We start from the raw sequence: 18,188 nt of genomic DNA, 5'->3' as shown, positions 1-18,188 counted from the left end.
AAAGTGAACAGAGGAGACAGTCACAGATCACAGATTGAATATTCTATTCAATCTGCACTGAGGGACATGATTTTCAATCTGCTTATGATTTTAAGCACATGATACTTTCACACTTCCCAGCAGCAGGCTGCAGATTAAATCTGGTTGAGACTTCCACAGGTGAGATAATTAGGTGACAATGTGGAGCCTTGGGATTTGCTAACAGCTAAAACAATGTCTGTTTCCTATGGGAATCATTTGGGGGGACTTTATCACTACTTTTTTTTCTAGTTAGTGTCAATAAAACTGCCCACATTTCAAAAGTGGTCCATTTGTCTGTATAACCATATTGTCCTTAGACACTCAGCACAAACCATCACAATCATAATATACTCAAGGAAGAAAATAATGAATTTTTACTGATGAGCTACTGGTACAGAACAAGACTTTTCAATAATTTGGACAAAAATTAAAATGGAGAGCTATCTGATTTATTTACTATGCGAATAAATTGATCAAGAAAAAAATACATTGACATTTTGAAACATGAGAAATCAAACCTCCAAGATTCAATGTTTGATTTCAGCTAAGAAATTGTATCATGGGCCTGATCCAAGAGAACAAAATCAAGCAGAAATACCCTCTCTTCAGTAGGATTCCAATCACCTTCCAAAATTATCTCTATGAAGCAATTAAAAAATATACGTTATCTTAAAAATAAAATGTTTCATGCAATCTTTTTCTAATTACATTTTCTTATTTGATCGTTTAAGACTTCAAAAAGAACTATACAATCTAAGTGAAACAAGAAAAAATATCAATACCTCTTCATTTGCTTTGACATTAAGAATAAATCACTCTTATAAACAAATGAAAATTCAGTAGAACATTTTCTCCAGGTCTATTATGCACCTCAGAAATATATACACATATGCATAGTGCAAATAAATTTATCAAGACAAAAAACATTAACATTTTGAAACAAGAGCAGAAACATGCAAAATTAGATATTTTATATATGAGAGTGTGTGTGTGTTTTATTTATACACATATACATATATATATATATACACATGTATACACATGTGTATATATATATATATATAAAAAAATAAGAAAGCTCAGAATCTAAGAGTTGGGAATCCATCGCTCCATATGAATGGTTCTTACTGCTAGACTATAGAAAGAGCAAGTTTCAGCAGGGGCTAATAAAACCTTCTAACAGTGACTGCATATTGGTTAATAGAAATGCCCTATTTGAAGCAAGAGATACGAGCTCAAATTCTCCTCAGCAAGAAAAATAATTGACCTAAGTCTGGAAAACTTGAGTTGAATGAGATCATGTAAATGCAATCAGTGATCACAGCCACATGTTGCCCACCCAAACCATGTTCCACAAATTTTTGAACATGTAATTTGTTCCAGCATGAACAGGGCTGAGCTGTTTGGCACACAGACTGCCAAACTTTTAGGAATACTATAAACTTCACTTATAGAATCTCAATTGCCAACATTCCTTAAGCATTTTCATGGTAGCTAAGCAAGTGCTTCAAGACTTTAAATCAGAGATTTAACGAGATTCTCAACACCAACTATGTCTCTCTCTGGACACAAACAAATGGATTCAAATTGGCGTCACATAGAGATTTGTGAAATGTATCATTTGTTCTCAAAATCTACCCATACAATAGTATATAGACATATATATGGTCATTTGAGAAAAATAAGCTCTATTAGCATCAAGGGACACTTACAATTGAGTCACATCACAAGGACATATCTAGTAAGGCAAAGTAAATGTACAGCAGATCACATGAAGCCAGCATATTAGTCACCTGCCAGAAGATCTCCAAGTATCACTTTCAAGGGCCACCCTAGTTCAATCCACTGTGTTCAATCCACTGGAGAAATAAACACCAGTCATCTAGGCTGGGGGATATTTCACATTCACTAAGTGTAAGGAAAGAATAATAACAAGATACAGTCACTAATTATACTAGAGATTATACATCTCATGTACCTTCAGTGGAATTTTTGAGTCTCGTTTATATTCTCTTCTCTGTACATATTTATACCAGTACAATACCTACAATTCAGAAAAGCACATCTAATCAAACATGCATTTAAATATGTTTCATGAACATAAAAGTTTTAGGTTTGTGTTTATGCTTAGAATTACTTAAAACTTTAGCACTTTACTCAGTAGGAAATTACTAACACATGATGTTTGTATCATTGAACTAACGAGATTCTTGCCATTAAGTGCTAAGGATGATGCCTCACCCCACAGTCCTACAAATAGTTTTCTGCACTAGGCATTACTTCCTTAAAGTCATCATAACTCATTTACTGAAAAGTATGAGCCCCATTTTTACGCTTTCTACAGCATGTTTATTTGTGATAATACATAATATCATTTTTTTTTTGTTCAAAATGAAAAAAATCAGTATCTAATCAGTAAGCCAGGGCTCTAGACTTACACCAGCTTCTCAAAATTGAACCCTCAACTTATTTCACAATTACAGCAAAATAACTGCATTTATGTATCTTGAATACATTGCAAAATAATAATAGCAATTATATTTCTATAATCATGTACTTCCTTTTTATCCATGAATTACACATTTGAGATATGTCAGGTGTCAGGAAATACTAATAATTATGGTTAATTAGACTTTTATTAGAGAAATGCTTGATAATATTATTGCAGGAGAGTTATGTCTTGCCAAGAGTCACATGTAACTAACCCAAACCATAAAAATTAAGAAGTTAAAGAATCAATTTACCTTGAGTAAAAAAACCTGATGTTTCTCACAGATGTGAGCAACTTTATCCTCTTTAGGATAGGCAGCAGGGCCATCCAGCTAAATAAAGCTATACAGGTACAGGTATTGACTCGATCAGGACTCTAGAAGTACAACAATTGAACCTAATTCTTCTCTCACAAATGTTTTATACTTGGTTGCCTTTGCCACTCTGAATTATACTCATAAGTTAGCTTAATATTAAGAAAAATTCCCTGAAATGCATATATCTTCTAAAAGATCATTTTTCCTAAAATAAAATCTCTCCTTAATGAAGAAATACAGAATTAAGAAAAAAAAAAAAGTGTTAAATACCGAACAGTCACTCTCCAGCATGTTGTGTTTATTAGGGAGACATGATGAAGTCAGAAACAGTCATAAACGGAAAAGTACAGAATACTCCATCAGTATTCTGAGTCTGGACATACCGCTGATACATCTGAGAAGAAATTAAATACAACATTGCCACAGAAAAGAAAGTTTCTGCTGTGAACTATTAACTAGGATACTATTCACTTTCACATACAACAGATACTTTTCATTAATACTAGGGACAAGAGAACTCACTGTGACAGATTAGGAAGTGCACAGGGATAAAACCTTCTTTAAATAAGGAAAGACTGTTCATACAAGTCTTAAATACATTTGCTATTGCTGCTGTTTTCTCAATAATGCAAGGTTATAGAAGAAATTAGATACATCATCCTGTAAATAGAGGTTACTTTTATGAAATTAAAGATGGTTAATGCTGAATTAAACAAAGAATCTGTGTTTTATTGCCTTTTTTTTTCCTACTTGATGCCACAACATTCTGTGAAGGTTTACAGTAGAAAAGATCTACATATTTTTCCTGTCACATGAACTGCATTTGTTTTTTAATAAGCTCCCTGAACATACTTTTCTAATTCTTTTAAGGAAATCCCTTACAAATTGTTTTATTCTTAGCTTGGTTCCAACCTTAAGTTATTGTTAATAAAGCAGTATTTATAGTATTTCAGGGGGGCGGGGGGGAACCCAACACAATCACCATGTAAATGAAGCATAAGTATTGAGTACACCTCACAAGATCCCTTTTGTCTTAGCATATATTAATTTGAAAATGCTTTACTTGTTTCCAATTTAAAAAGTGTTAATCCATAAGCTGTGTACAGCTTATTGTTTTTAATAACTAAATTAGCATTGCAGACAGAGCTTGAACAGCACAGGGAAAACACCGAGATTTAACACTGAGAAGTCAAGAAGCAACAATTAATTTTTACACTGTAGTTCAAGTGGTAATAAGCATGATACTAACTGAAAACACGCATAAAGAGGAAACTGTCTCCATAGTCTCCCATGTGAAAACAGCAAGATATTCCTAAAGATTTAATAGTGCTTAATATATGTGAACTGTTGGGGGAATAGGGGTCAAATATTTTCATGATAACAGAAGATGTTTGAGATGCAACAGAATTCAAAAGCTAATCTAGTTAAGCATACATTTTGCTCACATAATTTCAATTTCCTTTCAACCTCAGTACCAAACATGGATCCCTCTATATAGCGGTCCCACTTCTCGAATAAGAACCTCTACCTCACTCCTTTGCTTAAGGCTCCTTGTTTTCAGAGAATAATTTATACCTTGAACTGTAGTTTGTTTGAATAAACTTGGAACAGCATTTCACCATCCATATAATAAATGTCTTACAGATATATAAAGTAGATCAGTTAAACATTTATTAACACATCTGTAATCAGTTCTTCCATTAAAAGATCTCTACTTTCAGTTTCTCTGTTACTTACCTTCTTTTTGCAGCTCCAAGAACCACGTTTTCTGACTGGGGGAAGTTGTTTTTCATTTTTTCTTAAAAAGCTAACAGTCATATTTAATGGAATGCATATACAGTTGAGATTTCCCTAACAAGGATTTGTAGTCATAAATGAAAGAATATTTAAATTTATTTTTTAGTGGCTTAATTCTCAGAAGTTAACAGAAACCCTGGGCCAAAAAAACCCCCCAACAAACCACCACTAAAAAAGCCCTAAAAAAACCCTAGAAACCCAGCATTTCCAAGCAAGCCAGTTAATTTTTTAAATCTAGGAAAATCTTTTATACTTAGAAAATTGTAACAAAACCTAACTTGCCTTTTGCACCTTTCACAAAAGATTTCTGAGCAGAAAATACTCTTTCAGAAGCAAGATGTATGGTTTTGGGCAACAGACTTAACATGATGAGATTCCATTTCTAAATACCAACTAAAACTTCATTTAGAACAAACAGAAGATAGACTTTATAGCTAAGGAGTTAACCGCCCAGCTGTTGAGCAACCATAGTTAATTCAGCAGTGGCATCCCAGACCCATAAAAAGACAGCTTTAGTGCTTCCTCTGTAACTAAAGGAGAAATTACTAAGATTCTGTTAGAATTCATTGCTGGCTTTGTTTTGATTTCAAAATTTGTGCACAGCAGTGAATCTGACAAAAAAAACCCCATCAAATTTAGTTTAAGAAATTGATATTCAGCAAACTTCTAACAAAATGCAAAAATAAAATTAATTCCTGGACACACCAGAATCTGAGAAGAGGAACAGAGGAGCGGTTGGGGAGCAGGAGGGAGAACAGAAGTTGGAGAATGGAAAGAGCTCTCTACATGCAACTACATTATCCAGCAATTTCACTTCTATGATTTGGGCTCCTGATTGCCCACCTGCATGTGCTACTTCACTCCTGTCAGCTCTTCTGGAGCAAAACAACTAATTCATGGGAAACTAAAGCCATCAGTAGCTCTGCAGTTAATTCATTTTAAGGATCACTCTGATGGCATTATGAATGAGAACTAGCCAGTTTTGACTGCCTCCATCACTTGATCTCTTCAATTTATCACCCTACTTCTCACATATCTTTATGTTACACTTGAGAGAGGATGCTGCATCACCAAAACTATGATGGCCTATAATTATACTAATCAAACTAATTCAGACACTTGAGGCAAAGGAACACTACAAAAAAAATAGTTGTATCTTAACACCAAAAGGCAAACCAGAGGAAACTCGAAACAAATTCTATGAAGCATGAAGGCATTGGTTTCCTCAGATGATGCGTAGCTCTGACCACTGAGAACACAAACCATTTTGTATTATTTAGTGTGGAAACCACTCTTCAAAAAGGATGTGTTAAACAATACACACAGCTCCTCTCCCTTTCTGCTCTCTGTGTTGTTACTTCTAAGAGGCTGAAGGACATGAACAAAGTAGGTCAAAGAAACCTGAATGACTTAGGGAGACTGACAAATTTGTGAAAATCATCCTCTCTGAACTGTTCAGAACTAGATTGTTCTGAATGAAAGATATAGCAAGAAAATATACCTTTCTACCACATCTCTCTGACAAGAAGGGCAGTCAGAAGACTCCAGGGTGAAAGAAAGTCAAGACATTAAACTGACTAGAAACTCCAATGGAGGCTAGAAGCAGAAATCACAGCTCTGCATTTTGTAGTAGAAACACCTTCAGTATTCTTGACTGTTTAGCTAGAAGGTCTTACTTTCAGCTTTAAAGTATCCCATATATCTTTCTGAACTCTGTCAGGATCCTTTGGGAAAATACTTATGTGATATTTTGGGTTTTAAAATCAAATACTTCCTATGCAGCTGTATCTGGGACCTGAAATCAAATCACATTGACCTTTCTTTAAAAAGGGACAGAAAAGTTATTTAATATGTTAGGGGATAAAAAAGGGAAGGGGGTAGGCACTCCCCTGTTCAACTACCACTGGTGTCAGAGAAAATGACAAGACTCAGAGATATCCTCATTCTCTGCTCTGGTTCAATTTGCTGAGAATAATTACATTCTCTTCCCTAGAGTAATTTTGGAGGCAAATGGAAGAAAGGTAACTCTTCTTCAAAAAACCTGAAACATTTAGAGTCTTGATGATACAAATGTCATTGAGAAAGCTTTCTACCATTTTGCTCCTTCTCCACAAAGCAGAACATTTTCAAGTTGAAAATGCAGGAATTTTTTAGGAATGCCAACATACTTGAGCTACAAGTCACCCACAGCTTTTGGGACACATTACCTGGGCTCAACTTTACACTCCACAATACATGCAACTTGGTCTTTTTTAGAAGCACAGTAACTTTTTTTAATGACAACTGATTCACATTCCCCCCTGCCCCGCTTAATTCATTGCCCTCTAGTAGTAAACTTGTGGCATATGAGCTGTAAATGGAGTAATTAAAAATCAAAACAAAAAAACAACCAACTAAAAAAACCTACCACAGCCACACATACTTTACCACAAATACGCTAAGCATAAGGCAAATTCAGTTTCTAGATCTGTTATCAAGTAATATTTCACAAAGTCAAGAGATGAAAGTTTGTCTCAAAAAGAAAAAAAAAGAAGGAACAGATGCAGCTCACAGTCTGGCACAGTGTACAGCACATGACAAAGTTTGGAGAGAAAAGCTAGTAGCTCCCTTTTTACCTCACAGAGACAAAATGCACAAATAGCTATAATCCCCTCCCCATTTTGGGGCCAATAAAGCAACTGTTAATGCATATGGTATTATAAAACGTTTAACAGTAAAATGTACCCATTTGGCTTTCCTAGAAATCTTAATTTTTGTACTTGGTGCCAAATCATCTATGTAATTTCTCAGTTCGTTCATGTTAAAAGATGCTTCCTACCTTCTGGAATATCACTCTGCTGCTGTGATTGAATAAATTTAATTCTCTCCCTCCCCACCTCCAACTAACATGAAACAGATAGGAAATACATTATGCTAGAAATCCTCAAAGAATTATTTTCTCCTTCAAATACCAATCACTGATCGCAATTCGTGCAACATATCAACTGGACTCTGGTCTGAGGAAAAAATCACAGTTAGACCTATTGGGAGTCCACTACAGGTAGTGAGAATTTAACTGGGTTTTTGTGGTTGGGTTTTGTTGCGGTTTTTTGCCAGAACAGATGTAATACATGATGTTGGAAGAACTGACTATTTCTAAGTACCTTTCTGGTACCTTTGTTAGCTGCCTTTCAAGACAGTCCTTTAAAAGGTACAGCTTCTACATCTAAGTCTAGTGCCACACACCGGCAGACATAAGATCAACACTGAGGAGATAGTGTCCTTGCACGTAAGCAAAATAATCTGCAATTCAAAGTTCAGAGGCTTATCCAGTTTTCTGATGTTTGTTTCCCCCAGCTTTAAGATTTTGCTTTAAGTGATGATTGTGAGCTCTCTGGAATCTGGCTCTTATGTATGCATGTTATCACGATAGATCACTGAGGTGGCATGGACTGCTTGGCACACCTATAGTGAGAAGTAATCAGTGTGCACCCCAAAAAAAATGATTAATTCAGCTTCAAAGATCGAGCACTGCAGAAGGAACACGTGGGAGCTCATTTTCCAGGTTATGTCTTTTACCGCTCATGGTTGTTTTCTTCCTCATTCTTCCCAACATAACCAGTTACTTACATTCATGCAACAGAAAACTCTTCTGACAACCCATCCAGTGCAGAGTTGTGTATAAATAAAAATTCAATTGTTTTAGTATTTGAACTCAGTAAATTCACATACAGGAGAGAAGCTGTATGCAAAAGGAACACATTCTTCAATCACAGCCAGCCAATCAAGCTAGTGTAACACAAATGAAAATCCCCACTGAGTTACAGGCTGAAGAGCTATTTAGAACTACAATGTGGCCATCTACTCCTACCTTTGCTACAACACAGCCAGATAAGGTATTATTCTGTACCTTTAAAAGACCCTCCTATTGTGTTAAGTTAATTCAACTGAGCTTTAGCAAGTGTGAGAGAGGAATCACAGACTTCTGCCCATCCTGACAAAACACAATGCTTTCTGCCATGAGCAGTCCCAAAGAAATCACGCAGCATGCCAGGTACAAAGTATTTGCAGAAGTGAGCCCTCAGACAGGGCTATAAAAGCGCTGGGTTAAGGAAGCACACGCCAACTTGCTTCTGCTTGATCTGTTACACAGCTTGACAGTAACAGATAGCCAGTTGCATTAGTGTCAATGTTCAGATAAGTTTCTCTCAATATCTGTCACAAAAACCAGACACGGTATCAGTGTGCCAGCTGTATTATCGGTCGCTACATAGCTGATCATACTTAATAACATCCTCGGGCACAGACACGGCTAACAAGTATCACAGACGGCAATTACTATTGCGCACCACAGTCATCCAGATCTTTCTGACGGAGCTGGCAACGGCACGCACTCAGCGAGTGCCTGCCTCCCACTTTTTCCCTCTGAAATATGTTAACTTGCCTCAATATGGAGCCAGAGTTTGTTTTGAAACTCTTAACAGGATCACTGAAAGAAAAGAGGAAAAATACCACAAATGATCCTCTGGACTATTTCCAGAGTCATGTACTCTCTTAGCGATTGCTTTGGAAGCAAGCCAAAAATGGGAAGTGTTCTTGCAAATGAGTATGCTACTATACTCAAGTTATCATTTAATTCTTTTGTCAACATCAGCACATTGAGAAATTAAGAAGCGTGTTTAATAAACAGGTTACTTGAATACCAGTTACCAAACACCAATTTCTTCTTTATCCGTCCCCCACACACACACTCAGCTCCTGCCCCTCATCCACTTCCCAACAAACACTGCTTTCTTTTTTAGACACTTTCTCTCCTTTATTGAAAGTCAAATAAAATTAATATAGTAATTACATCAACCATAACTATGTCTGTAATCAAGAGCAAGTTAACTAAGAAAAGGAAAAAAGTTGGTCATTTCAAAAATACATTCAAAAGAGGCTTCTACAGGGCACGGCACTTAATATTTTTAACAGAGATTTAATACAGTCTATTGAATAGTTTTGTGGGGGCAGTTTTTCACATTATGATTACTCCTAATGAGATCACCCTCCACAGTGTGTAAGCCCTTATCCCTTCCCAACAGAACAATGAGATATTTGTGCAAGGCTACACAGGCCTCAGGTCAACTCCAATCACTTCACCTTGTACCAAATTTCCCCATCAAGAACACAATCGTGTTTTTTCCTGATGATAAATTATTAATAATGAGATAGGCCTACTTTTTTTTTTTAGGATGCTTGTAATCCTCTGTAGAGGATTTTGAAATCCTCACACAGACATCTCACACTCGGTGACTCCTGCCAGCTTTGGTTTTGAGATTCTGTAGGTTTCTCCTCTTCACAGATTTGTGGGGTTTTTTTCCTAGCTTTTGACTTACATTTCTCACCAACAAATGTCTACCTATCTTATGAAAAACATGGTGATATATAACTTCTTGTGTTATCTTATGATAAAAATTATAGACTTGTGTTAAGTGTACATGAAAATACCTGTCTTCAAACAGTCTGTTCTCTTGATTTTACTGTAAGACAATGAAATATCCTGTTTCATATGAAGCAGAAATGTCTTACGCTTGTAGCTGCAGTGACAGCAGCACTAAGGATTATTCTAAGGATATGGGTAACTATATCATTCTGAATTAGGATGCACAGCTCAGTAGTCTGTGATTTGCTAATATTTGAAACTAACCACAGTGATCTCACTGCGAGCCAAAATTTTAGAGTTAGTTTTATGCAAAAAGACATTCTAGAAAGGAAAACATACTTTATTCTGGAAACTTGACAGTCTCTGTGAAAGACCTAAAATTACACTCTGTGCCTGAATTTGAATGCACTTACGACACAAAACTCTTAAAAGTTTTTATTTATTGTGCACTCTTCCTATTATTAAACACATCTTATTCTTCCTCTGATTTAGTTTCCTTATAACTCTGTCACAGATCATGTGAAACAATAAATAGTTTAACTACTCATATCTGAGATTATTAATAGAATGCTCTGTGATAGGTATGACTTGCTCAGCAAGAGGTACAAGGAACATAACTGGTTTAAAATGCTAATACCAAATCTATATTTATACTTCATACAACTTTAAATTTTCTTGTTTAAATTTTAAAATGCAGTACGCAACTGCTGATTTCCATATCCAGAGGAGCTCACTGCTTTGGATTAGCCAGTGAGAAGTTTACAGATTGAGGATCCAAAAACTTTAAAAGCAGACTGCTGAGGTATTTCTCTTGGAAAAAAACAAAACCAAAAAACCCAACAAACACAACCAAAACCAAACCAAAACAAAAAAACCCAAGCTGGTAGAACATGATCTATAATGTACATATTACAGCAAGCTGTATGTTTACTTACGTTCACACGTGTCTCCTTTTTGCTGGTATCCTGCTTTGCAGATACATTTTCCAATAGGCACTAACCATTCCCCCTCTGCGCTGCAGTGCATCTTCGGCGAGTTCTCTGCCTCCTCCTCTGCACTGCTGACACAAGTTCCTCGTACTTCAACTAAAGAGGAAAACTCTGAGCCAGTCACTGTATCAGGAAAAATTGCTAAGTTTTCAATGATGGACCAGCACTTCTTGTAGTAGACTTTGACAGAGACCAAAGCAATGCAGGCCCCTACATCCTGAAATGCAAGATAGAATCCTTTTTTGGACAAAGGTCCAATTTCTCTCACCTCTGTGTTAAGTTTCATTTTTCTCTCCCCAAGATCACCCTGGGTAAAACTTTCATCTGCTGCAATAGTGTCTATTTTTACATATTGGTTTTCTCGGATATTCCTGCCAGTGTCGTAGTCTGTTTCATAATAATACAAGTTAAAAGTTTCTTTACAAGTCCCCAGAACTCCAGGAAGACTGTTACAATCCCTCAGAGTGAATTTCAGTTCTACAAAAATCCTTTGTGCATTGCTTTTTGCAATCCAGTTAGTCCGAAGCCAGTTGTTTTGGTTTGATTCCATCACCTGGCATACCTGGTATGTTCGTATAGGAGTGTAGTTTTCATCCAGTCCACTAATTTCTTCCCACTAAAACAATAACAAACAGTCATTAACACAAAACAAGCATGCCACCAGACATAACTACTGTGTATTCTAAAAGGCTTCACATAACTCAAGTCTCCCTCCTTTTTAACAGTATGGCTTCATAAAAAGTAGATTATTGCTAAAGTACTCTTAAGTACCCAAACGAAGAAAAAGCATATTAATGCAGCTGCAGGCTTGCTCTCTCCCTCCTTTATTTTACATATAAATAACTTCTAAAAATTATTGTCACCTGATGGACACAGTTGTAAAGGGGAAGCTTCAGAGAAAGCTGTTCAGCGCATCAAGTTTTTGATTACACACTGGGCTCTCCCACATCTCATTAAGGTCATGACAGTTTTGGGTAAGTAAAGACCAAAAGGAGGAAGGCAGAGAAACCTAAAATCAGTGAAGTCTTAGAAACTGAAATTGCCTAGTGTTACAGTACATAAAACTTGTGTGCATAAAACTTGCAGTGGAACTTTCAGTTGTACAGAAAATGTGAGACCGGGTCCCGAACCTTATGAGTCAAGACAATTTTCACTCTTATATGATGAAAGAAGGCAAGAGAAAATGGACAGAATTAAAAATCTGAAAGTGAGAAGACATTTTGGTCATCTTATATTTGTTCAGTCCACATTCTATTCTACTTCCAAACCAAAAGAAGGTAAGCGGGAGCTTCTCACCTCACATTTTGTTCAGTGACTGCATCAGTGTTAAAAGGAGCAAACTTCATTTAGTTGGGAGTTCAAATGAACCACGAGATTACATGCATAATTAAAAACAACCCACATGACTCAAAGTTCACTGGTTCAAAGCCTGATTTTTGTTGTTGTTACCTCTTTAGGATATCAACTATGTGACAAACTGGTAAGCCTGTAACAGCCCTGTAGTCTTTAACAGCCTTTGGTGGCGTGGGAATTTGCATCTCCAGTAACAGCAAACCTTCCACTCAAATCAACCAGGTGGATCTGCCCAGGTGTAACCAACACATTATCTGTCTCTCACCTTTATTCACATTTCTTGTAAGATTTAATTCACTGCAGAAACCACAGCTGTAAAAAATTAGAGGGGGAGTTGTGCTACCCTCACTCGATGATATAGGCAACCAAGACTTTCCCTTATGGCACTTAGCCCTCTGGCCCTGTGTCAATAATGCACTTAAGCTCAAGCTTAAGATCAATGACAGTACTGATGAGCTTAATGGTAAGCATGTGCTTAAGTGCTCTGTGGGACGAGCATATTCAGCACCTCTGCAGGATGGAGCACCCGCTGACATTCCTTACACGGGTAACCAAGCATGGAAGGCACTGGTTTCCCAGAAAAGGAGCCATGCAGTATACAGTACTTTGAAAGCCTATTTGACAGCAAATGAGATCATTTTAATGTCAATCTACTGCTTCAAGAAAAAGCAGATGTGGCTGAATTTATGCTGAAAGTTATCGTGATAAAATATGTCATGGCTGCAGATGTTGAAATGCACAGAAGTTGTAATTATCAAAGCACATTTCAAAGACATACAGTTAATATAGACGTGATACATATGGTGTCATATAGACATATGGTATTAAATTACTGAAATAATTATTAAGTGCTCATGGAGTTGACTGAGCTGATTACATATGGAACTGCACTAATCTCAGAAGAAAGTCTATCTTCATAATAGATTCATTAGATCTTTTTTGTCCTCTCTATAAGAGCCAGTATCAACAAGGAAAACTAAAAAAGGGGCCCTAGACTGAGGCTTTTGGCTCTGCCATGTTGAGAAACAAAAACAAACCCAACAAAACAAACAAAAAAGAAAACAAAACAAAACAAAAAAACACACAAAAAACCCCCATGAAGCCTAAAATTTTACTGATGTTATATTCTCCATTTCACATCAGGTAACATTGTTTGTTTGTTTTAATTTTGGGTCGATTTGTAATTTTCATTGTTCTATTTTTTATCTTGTGTAAGCAGTCCTCCCTCAAAACACCAAGCCAGATTCTGCAATGTGATATTCCAGACTTATCGTATCTTTGAAGTGAACACAAGTCTTATGCACCATATAACAGAATCTGACTCTTTGGGTTTTGATGTGGACTGCTCCATCAAAACAAATCCTCACCTCTCTAAAAAAAGAAATTAAAAAAATACAAAACAAAAATAAACAAAAAACCTGATAAAATACATTTAACAAAATCAAACCATTTTTCATAATACAACACAAATGAGCTTTCTTGGAGTCAAAAAACCACTCCATGAGGTTAGCCAGTATTAGACAGATTCTGATGCTACTTTCAAAGACAACAATGCAAAACAGTAAATTTGGATAAGAAGTCCTACTTTAAATTAAACCTAGCATTAAACACCATAGTGTCTTTCTCCAAAAAGCCATGGAATATGGTTCTTTTTTTCCTAAAAAAAATAAGGAAATATGACTTATGATTCAATTCTGTAATCACAGACCTGTTATTTCAAGTAGTACATTGGAGGTGTACCTGCTGCTTTGCAGGAGGGAAAAAAAAAAACAAAACAATCCATAGAATATGTTTTCACCTATGCCATCTGAGGTCACATTTCACTGAAGTCTTTTTGAAGTGATCAATTCCATGATAGCATTTACAGCAAAGAAGTTCAACTTTTCATTGTCCTGCTGCAGCATATGGTGATATACATGCAATCCTACTTGAATGTGTCCTGTTCTATTGGTTTCAATATATAGTATTTCAGCTTCTTAGTTATCTTAATTTTTAGGTGTTAGATGTAACATTTGCAGTTGAATGAGGCATTTAGAATGTGCCTGGTTGATATATTCTGTAATGTGATGATGCAGTAGTTTCCCTCAAGAAGATTTTCTGTGTTTATTCCCATGAAGTCTTTATTACATAGTAGAAAATTCAGTAATTAAAACTAGAAAAACATTTATTTTCAGAATTACATTGCCAAAACAGTGTTTTTATGTTAATATACAGGCAACTATTTCTGAACATTCTAATGCATACAAGTCTGGTCATTAGTTTTGATTCACTTTTTACTCCCAACTGAAATTGGCTTTGGCCGCTACTTCCAAAACTTGCCTCTCACTATTTATTGAACTTGGCTCTACTTTCATCTTTAACCATGCTGACATGTGTAACATGTGTTGACATGTCTTTCATTATCTACAGGTTAGCCTAATATAATTGCCACCAAGGTAATCTTTAAAACATCTCTGGTAAGGGCTTCAATCAGTGCAAAACCCTAATGCCGACGTTATTAGCCATCACACGCGTTGAGCTCACGTTACATTCTTTCTGAAGTCGTTAAATTCGTTTCCAGTTTAAGATTGTATTGATTTTACGATGTTGCTTTTAAAGAAAGACACTTTCAGATTTTCATTCTTCTTATTTAAAGGATTTGTTACACTTTTATACCCCCACTCACACTTCACGCTTTTCTGGCTCCGGATTTCTTAATGCGCTGAAGATTAAGGGCCTGATCCCCAAAGACCTTGTTCATGCAAGGAGTCGCAATGGATTCAGCAAGACAGCTTCCATGAGTAAGAACTGTCCCTATAATTTACAATTTGTCAGGCTGAGTTAAGGTAGAACTGTGATAAGGTAGGACAGTATGTCCATTATATTTTTCTGAAATTGTTCTTCCTCAAGGCTTGAGGAAGAAGGGCTTTTATATTGCTTTTACTTCAGACTGAAAGCAGCATTTCTCAACTTTACGTATATAATAAATAAGACAATAACACTGATGTTTCTAAACTTCTCACTTTTCTATAACGATGTAGTTCACAATGGTACATTTCATGGAGTGCCATGAGATTAATTTGTAAGCAAGTTGGAGGTGGCCTTAACCACATAATTTGTGCCTAGTTCCAGATACCAAGCTCCTCAAGACTTGGGGATGTTTCAAGTTTGGAATGTCATTTCAAACACATCTGCAGTATAAATGTTTTTATTTCAAAGCACTTCAATCTGTGCTATTCAATTACAAAGAAAACATTGTAAACAAATTTATTATCACCCATTATACAGAAGATTAAAAACATATTTTTAGAAAGTTTCCACACAAAAGTAAAACTGCTATTTCTACAGGAAGAAGGAAAAAGTGATTTGAAATACAATGTTATAAATATACAGAGATTTCTGGTAAAGCACAAAGGATTACACTATAAAACAAAGCTACCAGGAACATTTAGGTGAGTTTCTAAAGAGATTCTTTCTTTTAATTAGCTTGTACATTTCTACACTGTAACTTGAGGTACACTTCTTTCCATTCTAAAAATGAAAAGGCCATAAACTCTTGGTAAGATTATTGAGAGAAATATGTGGTGGAGCAAGTTTAAAGCAAGTCTTTTAATTGCTTTGGTAAAATAACTACTCATCTTTAAGAACTTAATTTTTGCCTGGAATACTTACCCCATTGGGAGGTGAGGAAATCCATTCCAACTCTGTCTGTTGTGCTTTAGAGTCCAGCAATATTACTAAAAAAAAAAAAAAAAAAAAGAATTTCCACTGTTTATTAAATATAATAACTGAATATAAAACCAAAGAACAAAGTCTGAATAGAAAAAAGTGAGAAAAAGAACACAAATTGTGCAAATTAACCTTTTTTCTTCATATTAAAAAATAATTATCTGCAACCACAACTATACATTTACTTGTAAATAGATTATTAGATGATTATGTACCACCCACATATAAGCAGACACACATTAATCTTAACAATTTCATTGCTTAAATCAAAGTGTATTTTTTTTCTTAGTGCTCTAAAGTGTTACTAATCAGTCATTAAGATGCATGCTCCCTTCATCTCCTTTGTCATAAGGAGGGCATTTCCCATATGCCGATTATTACAATGAGTTTAAAACAAACAAATACGCATCAACATTTCAATACTTTTCCAAACTGATTTAGACAGGACTAGTCTATACCTTACCAGGAGCTGCACTGCGAGTTAGAAAGAAAAAAATATGTTCCTTAGGTGAAAAAGCCATAACTTTATAAACAAATGACAACCAGGAATACAGAAATTAAAAGACTGCAATTACCTCACACTTTGCAAACACAAAATACGACACACAAAATCAGGCTAATTCACTTTATGGTAATGTCTTACTCAAACCTTCATGTCATTATACCCCAGTGACACTTCTAAAGAAAAAGACATCCATTCTAGTAACACTGCAATTATTTTCAGCTAAAAGTACTCATCTCTGAAAAAGATTAATCACTGCTAAATAAATAAACTCTTAAATATTTTACATTATATATTGGAGGTTATATTACCAATGTCCTTTTACCTCCAAACATACATTTTCATATATTTCTTATATTTCAATTATAGTTACAAGCTTCTTTCCTAGCATATTACTATAAGTTTCTGTATGACTTTGCAATGATACATTTGTTAATCTGTAATGTAAAAAAAAATTGCTGTAATAATTCTTTCAAACAGTCAAAGCTGTAGAGTGATCAACCATATATTTAAGTTTGTTATACCTTGAGGATTCCTTCTTCAAAGCTGCACATTTAACTTCATACTGCTATTTCATTAAATAAAAATTAACATTTCTAATTTAAATCTGTTCAGTATGTTTTTAGCTATAAAGCTATGTATAACTTTATGCACAGCATTTAAGTATGATACTTCAATACACGATTTAAATAACTTGAAACAATTTTTATCATGTCTTGTGAAATGGTTAGAATTCTGGCTTCAGCCCTTTCTCCTAGTAGAATTTCACACAAAATTTCAGTGAGTTACTAGAAAGATGAGATGACTAAAAGAGTTATTTAAAGGTTCATACAGTAATACCTGGAATGTTAGCTGAACACAAAACAGTAGCTTCCAGGCCTATATTTCAGTAATAAAGTGGAACTACTCATTAAGGAAGTTTGATAGCCTCTCTCTAGAAAGATTATCTGCTTATTTCATTAAGCTTGGATTCAAGGAGCTTTACTTTGTAACACTTTCTACAGAAAAGAAGGTGGTGTACATGATGGTTTGTTGTTTATAATGGTTCTGGGGGAAAAAGAGGTACCACGAAAAAGAAAAGAAACACACCACCTTTTGAGGACCAGCACAATGTCCCACGGCTGCAATCCTTTATACTTTTTATTTGGCAGCAATTCTCCATCACGTAGCAACGGGCGGGCACATCCCAGAAAGCAAAAACAACAAGCAAACAAACAAACAAACTAACCCCTGCTCTACAAACACCCCTAGCAAAGAAAACGTGGCGTTTCCCTCTGGCACGGAAAGTTGCTGGGGAAGAGCTTCCCAGGCCAGTGGCCGCTGCGCTGCACTCAGCCCCAGGAAGCCGGGGGGGGAAAGGGGGGCGGTGCCGCGTTCCGCGCACCCCGCCGGGGATGCGCAACCTCCTGCGCGCGGTGAGCACCGAGACCCCCGGGGACACACCGGAGAAGAGGCCGCTCGAAGCCCCACTCAGAGGCGCGGCGGGACAGAGAGCGAAAGGAGGCGTAAAACCGGCGCGCGAAGAGCGGGGGCTCCGTACTCCCACCCCAGGCACTGCGCGAGGCTGCGCGCAGGCGACCGCGCCGCCGCGCTAAGAAGCGCCCTTT

General features: G+C 36.2%; 1 protein-coding gene across 1 annotated transcript in view; it reads right to left on the bottom strand.

Annotated features, from left to right (window-relative positions):
- LOC104537249 (ephrin type-A receptor 7-like) overlaps positions 1–18,188 on the bottom strand; it is a gene marked incomplete at its 3' end in the record, with an annotated part of 55,215 nt that overhangs the window by 36,085 nt on the left and 942 nt on the right. The window contains exons 3-4 of the mRNA XM_010180072.1: positions 16,023–16,087; positions 10,965–11,634 (exon numbers count right to left, since the gene is read on the bottom strand). Coding sequence (XP_010178374.1) covers positions 10,965–11,634; positions 16,023–16,087 — 735 coding nt within the window. The remainder of the gene's footprint in view (positions 1–10,964; positions 11,635–16,022; positions 16,088–18,188) is intronic.

Source organism: Mesitornis unicolor, unplaced genomic scaffold (genome assembly GCF_000695765.1).
Source record: "Mesitornis unicolor isolate BGI_N332 unplaced genomic scaffold, ASM69576v1 scaffold21912, whole genome shotgun sequence".
Lineage (NCBI taxonomy): Eukaryota > Metazoa > Chordata > Aves > Mesitornithiformes > Mesitornithidae > Mesitornis > Mesitornis unicolor.
The sequence above is the reverse complement of the archived record's forward strand: the minus strand, read 5'-3'. Positions and strand labels throughout refer to the sequence as shown.